At 41.4% G+C, this 6513-nt stretch overlaps 1 protein-coding gene across 1 annotated transcript; it reads left to right on the plus strand.

The window, feature by feature from the left end:
* Window positions 1-1744: 1744 nt before the first annotated feature.
* LOC129121074 (uncharacterized) lies at window positions 1745-5914 on the plus strand. The gene is made up of 3 exons (XM_054633972.2): window positions 1745-1972; window positions 4712-4858; window positions 5747-5914. Exons 1-3 carry the CDS (start codon window positions 1825-1827, stop codon window positions 5773-5775), a joined length of 324 nt encoding a protein of 107 aa, XP_054489947.1. The 5' UTR covers window positions 1745-1824; the 3' UTR covers window positions 5776-5914.
* Window positions 5915-6513: the final 599 nt, after the last annotated feature.

The following is a 6513-nucleotide window of genomic DNA, read 5'->3' on the forward strand; positions in this document are numbered from 1 at the left end:
ATGTCAATGTCACATGTTGCCAGGGCACAGCAAGGTGCTGTCCCACCAAGGGAGGTGAGCATAGCAGATCTAGAGATGATAAGGCAGATTGAATGTAGAGTCCAAATCATTGGGCAAGTTTGTAGGGTGAAGTCCAAGGCTTCCCTTGAATCCCTCCAGTGGCTTTCCTTTCCTTATTACACTGAGTTTCTTCATCTTATTTTCATGAGACTTGTAGTAATTTCTTCTTTCCTTGCTTATTGTCTGATGTCTCTGCCAATATGAATTGCCTTGGGACACTTTTTTTTTTTTAATAAAATTTTCATTATATCTAGTTTTATTTATTCTTTGGAAAACAACTTTGTGTGTGTCCATTATGATTTGTGGTTTAGGACTGAGTAAATTGTCACTTCATATAGAGTGTCTGCAGCCTGTAAAGCCTTCATTTTCCTTGACTTTGCCAGAATTTACCATCATTTCCTAATGGGCTGTTTGCAATATTAAATAAATTATATTAACAAAGCACTGAAAGATTTTACTATTTTTGAAGGAGGATTCTGCAGCAATATGTACAAAGAAACTGACATTTATGGTTTTATTGTGACTTTGAAGAAGGCCTGTAGCCTATTATCACTGTCCACTATGTGGAATTTTTACCTGCATTTAAACTTCAACTTCAGATATTTTTTAACATTAAGTAATTAAAATTATAAATGAGGAACCTGAGAAATTATGGGTTAAAGATACACCATAATTACAGAAGACCTAATGCAAACAGAATAGAAAACAAAAATAACTGACATTAGAATTAAGGAAACTAACATACATGAATTAAAGAAGAGTTGAATGAAAGAGTTAAAAGATCACTGCTGATTAGGGGTACGTGGGCCAGATATCCCACTGCTCAGATAAATAGTACCTATAAGAGAAGAGGAACAGGCTTCATAGCCTTTGTTCTATAACCCACCATGTACAAGATATAGATATCACACTATTGTGAAAACACTAGAGTTTTGTTCTGTATATTCCCTCTTTGAGAGCCATTCTTGTGGTAGTGTGTGCTAATCAGATATTGTTCTTTACCTAAGGGAGGTCCATGGATTTTTAATGAGCCTTGTTTAAACTCCTGGCTAAGAAAGGCTGTGATAAAGGCATGTGTGCCATTTGCAAAGGCCTGTTCATTAAAGGCAGAGGCTCTGCTTTAGAGGGACTTGCATGAAGAAGAACAAAGCAACTGTGTCAATCTGCTCATATGACACAAGGTCCCCTCATGGTTCCATTCATATAGAAATTAATTCTAACCATCCATTGTTAGCTGGGTTCTGATTTCCAGCTCTGTGTGAACCAGTGTTTTCAGGGGTAGCTGTACCACAGCTGAACTCTGGGTGTGGTAACCAATCCACCTGAAGTCTCTGCATGCCACCACTTTACTGCCTTTTTGTCTCTTGTCTTTACTCAGAGTTGTAGGAATACTTAAAACAATGCAGTACCTTCTACAGATGCAATTCAGTGCAATAGGGTGCAATGCAAAAGAGTTAAGAAGCAGAGCTTTCAGCTGCTTCAGTTGCCAAGCAATGACTCCTGCACCAGTAATTTGTTTTAGTATCACAAGAGGAAATTATTTGGTTTGCCTAAATTCCATCATGGCAACAGCAAAAAAAAGGCCTATTGATAAAGTTCAGTTTTGTTTCCTGGCTGAGAATAAGTTTCAGTTTCTATTCTACCTTACCATGGCAGCAGTTTCATTTCTTCTCTATCAGCTGGAGAGTGTATAAAAAGATGGGCTGAGCAGTCCCTGAGCAGTGCCTGAGTGCTTCCCTGGAATTCTCACCAGCAGAAAGCAGCATGTCTGACCAGAACGTCCGCAACGCTGGCTTCACTCCCTCTGGGATCACAGGAGGATCCCTTGCTTCATCACTGATGTCCCAAGAAGCCAGAGCCTCTGGGGGAGGTGTGCCTTCTGGTGGCCCCACTTCTACTCTCCAGGAAATGGGTATGAGCAATTCTGTGTGTGACTCTGTGTGTGGTTTTGTGGTTCAATGCATAGGATCAGACAGCTGTTTCTCCTTGAAAATAAGCTTGCCAAATAATCTCTTCTCTCCTACATTTCTGTATGGCACTGAAGAAAGAAGATCCCTCTATTTAACTGTGTGTTTTGAGCAGGATGTTATTGAGGGTGTTTTCTGTGTGTGCACATACTATGTATGAATGAAAATATACATATGTGGTATTAATGAGGTTTTGGACAGTGTTTATTTGAGGTTTTTACTATCTCTCCATTCTGCCAGGAATCATCAAAAATATGAAGAGTCATGATAGCAACAAGCAATGATGCACTTATGCAAGAACATGATCTGTGTAGCTACATTTCATATTAATTATCAGATTTCCCTAGCTCTTTATTCACATCCATACAGGGAGAACTCCTGAAACTCTGTAGAGGAGAGAAATTAGTTGCAGTCCAAGAGATAAATTCACAAAGGGAATGTGTGCATACCCTTGACATCTCCTATCTAAGTGCTAGAATAAGGCATAGCTGCCTTTCACATGAGCTAACCGTGCAGGTGTTTGCTGTTCTGCTGCTGGCTGGGAGCAGTCCCTGCCCAGACAACTCTTACCAGCCTGGCACTTGTTTAACTCCTGATCCCGTGGGATTTGTGCACAAGGTATTCTCCCTGCCAGAGCTGCCTGTGTGACCTGATTCAGCAGGCATCCTCTGAACAGGCATGCCTCCACAGAACAGAGTGCCCCCTGCAATCCTGCTTTACCCAGCAGCTCAGTATTAGCTCTCTGACCTTGGATAGAGGCTTCCAAACCCCTTCTGCCCTCGGGGTCTCAGACCCACGTGTCCCATGTGTCAGAGGATTGCCAGCCAGCAGACTGATTATAGGTGGGCATCTCTGCCACATTGGTCTACCACTGGTCTACTACTTCCACAATCAGCAGGTAGAAATACAAAAGATGGAGCTGAATGTGACTTCTCCAGCCATAAAATGGGTGGTTGACCAGGTGAACTGGCCAGGGTCCAGATTCAGGGCATCTTTTAATAGCCAAAAGTGTGTTAAGCTTAATTGAAAGGAAATAAGTTGGATTTTTTTTTTAATATATGACTTACATTGCCAATATTATTCATAGAGTGAGGCCCTCTAGACAGTGAGTGAATAGGTGACATAAGGGTCTTTCAGAGACGTATTGCATGTGACTCCTGTGAGGCATTTTTTAATTTTCACATTGTATGATTTGAGTATAGGTTGCTGAATACAGTGTTTATTGAATATTCAGTAGGAAAGAGCTTAAGGAATAGTAGCAGCCAAGGGACAGAATATGAGAGAAAGTCAGGAGAGGAGGGGGATAGAGAGAGTGAAAAGCAGAGAGGAGAGCTGCTCTCAGGCACCACACTGCCTCGGCAGCAGAAATCCTGGTATGCAGGAGATGCCAGTTGCTCACTCTAGTGATAAGTTAGTCAGCTGCACAAGCTCCTTCTGTTACAGATGAGGGTGGTACAGCACACTCACTACCAGTGGCAAACTCTTCAGTGTAGATGCTCTATAGAGAGCATGAATTTGCCAGCTCTAAACTAAAACACTGAAGATTTCTCTCTCTCTGTGTGCTGAGAATTTTTATAAGAAACAGAAGCAAAATAAGCATTTAACTACCCCTAGTTTTATTCTTGCAACCTCTGTGCTAGCTATGGACTTTCATGAAAACCACCATTTTGGTGAAGAGAAGTCTGCATGACTCAAGGAAACCTTAGCCATGCCCACAGGAGATACTCCAAAAGAGCTTTTATCCATGTGGAAATGCTAGCTCTGTAACATTGCCAAGACAGGTGTGAGCTTTGGCTCCCTGCAGCAGGAGAGCTTGCCACACATTCTTTGCCTGATTGAGAGCTAGAAGGGCCTGATTTCATTTCCGCAGGTGCTCACTGAAATCTCTCCAAACACATCTTCTTAACCTTTTCATTCAGACTGTAACCCTTCCTCCCCCCAGAACAAACATGCTCCAAGGAGCGGCTGATTCTGCAGTGGGGCATGAGTATTGTTCAGTGTCACTTTACAGAAGATGTTATTACAAGCTCATCACCAAAATATTTGAGCATCCTCCAGGAAGGCTTTAAGCATTATCACTAACATTTGTCATCACTGATGATGCTTTGCTTCTCTCCCAGGAGAAGAAGAGTTTGCAAAGGAATGTTTTGCTTGGGGCTTATTTAGGCTGAGGTGAAGATATACATATTAATTGGCCACTGGCTACCACAACTTGTGGTACTTGAATTTTACAGGTATCTATTACAGGTTTATGTGAGGGAAAGTGAAGTGAAAGGAGCATGTTCATCACCTGGAACAGAAAGTGCAACAATTCCTAGTTTCTACAGAAGTTTGTCCAAAGTCCTCAGGCAGCTCCAAAGAAAAGTGAAATTTCAGCAGAGGCAAATTGTGCTGAAACTATTTCAGAGATCCAGGTTTATCAAAAACAGTCTGTGCAAGAGCCATAAATTTTCTGAAGGTTCTGGGGTGTTCTGGGGGCTCCCCAACAGTACTGATAATATCCTTTTCCCAAAGTGGCAGCTAAAAAGGAGCAGACTGACAGAACAAGTCAAGTGATCAGCAGTCACCTTGCATTTTGATACATTTGCTAGCCTTGAATTGTTTTAAAACACAGTAGTTTGTAATTGTCCTGTAAGGTTCCTTCCTTTTTTTTTGTCATAACTTGTCCTTTGTAACTGTCCTAGGTGCCAGGGGCACAACCCACTCATCAGGTTATACCAGCCGCGGGATCTCTGGTGGATCCAGGGCCTCTGACACAATGTCCAAGGAGGCCACAGCTCATGGAGGTGGAGTTCCCAGGGGTGGCACAACTTCCACTGTCCAGTCCATCTGTAAGTGAGAGTCCTCTTGATAAAGATGAATTAACAAATGACTTCTGAGCAGTCAGCAATACTTCAGTTCATTTACTGTACATTTACTAGATGAAGGGATGCAAGTAACAGGAGTGGCTGCTTTGTATTTGAAACAATATTTTTACTGTTTATTTCTTTAAATTTGGTGGGAAAATGAAACTGGGGAATTAGTGGAAATAACTTTGACACAAACTTGCAAAGGTATGAGTGGACAGCAGAGTCTGAAATCTGAAACACAATGACAGAAAAAAAAGCCCAATGGACTTTTAGATTATGCTTTCATCAGCACCACAGAGGCAGTTCAATAGTTCTTTTTCAATTACAAATTTAGGATTAAATCAAGGGCTCCACACTTGAACATGCAAAGCAGATATAGTGGGAAAAAACAGTGAACCATGAGAATGGAGTTATCAGACTGACAGACAGGAATCATTAGTCTGCTTCTTGGGGCCTTTAAGAACAGCTGAGCTTTCTTTCCTTGAAAGGAAATTCATTGGGTCAAAACCACAGGAATCTGCCTGCACTTACCAGCTCAAAGCAGAGAACAACATAAATCTCCCTCATCACTCTGCCAGGTTAATGCAACCCACACCAGATAAAACAAACCAAATTATGAGAGAGCCTAGTCTATATCTGACTGCATCAGTAAGGATGCTAATTGTGTTAGTAGGATCCTGTGGGGTTAGGAAGAGCCTTGGAGACAGGATTGAAGTTCTTAATTTCAAAAAGTGTCTTTCAAATTGTAACAGAGACCTTTGATTTCTGACCTGGGAAGGTTTGTAGCCAATGCTTTTATGGTCTGTATATTTTCCTGTTCTGCAACTTCGCTTTTTATTGTCCTCACAATTTCTCTGCATTTCTCCTTAGCCATGGGTGGAAAAGGAGGAAGACGCTGAATAGAAGAAAAACATCAGTCCAAACCTGCAAGCAGTTCATCCTTCACCATCAGCTTGGACAATTTCTCCCCTTCTATGATCTCCCTCTTATGAAAGTCAAAGCCTTCCACATGCACAAATAAAGTTTCTGTTAAAATGATGGATTCTTGCATAAATTAATGGGGACAGAGATGGGGTGCAGTTCTTTCCTTGATTAAATATTCTCTGAAGTATAGACAAACACAAGCCAATGGAAGTTAGGGTACTTGGACTGCAAGGCTGCCTTAGGAAAATCCTGGGTTTAGCAACACTAGGCTCTTCAACTGCAAGTAGCTTGCCATGTTTATTTTACAATAAGTAATTACAGTGCAAAAGTCACCCTGTTTTGAGAGAGAAACACAGAAACACTCAGTAAGGGGCAGTTCCCTCTAGATGTACTTCTAATAGGCTATCAAATTAAATTCTCCTTAACAAAGGAGACACATAAGCAAACCAAAACTGGTCCCAGGATTGATTTTTGTATACCTCTGGAGTTTTTAAGATCCCTTTCACAATAATTTCTAGTCCCAGTTTGCTTACAGCAAGGCGTCAGCTTTGTCCCAATCAGACTTGCAAATTTCTGATAGGTGTGAACAGGTAAGGAAGAGAGCCCATTTTCTGATGCTGGTCTCACTGTTGGGACTTTTTGCTGTTCCTCACACCTGACTCCTTCATATATGCTCATACAGTGGTGTGTCACCAAATACATGTAACATTGTG

The sequence above is a fragment of the Agelaius phoeniceus genome, chromosome 1, assembly GCF_051311805.1.
Source record: "Agelaius phoeniceus isolate bAgePho1 chromosome 1, bAgePho1.hap1, whole genome shotgun sequence".
Lineage (NCBI taxonomy): Eukaryota > Metazoa > Chordata > Aves > Passeriformes > Icteridae > Agelaius > Agelaius phoeniceus.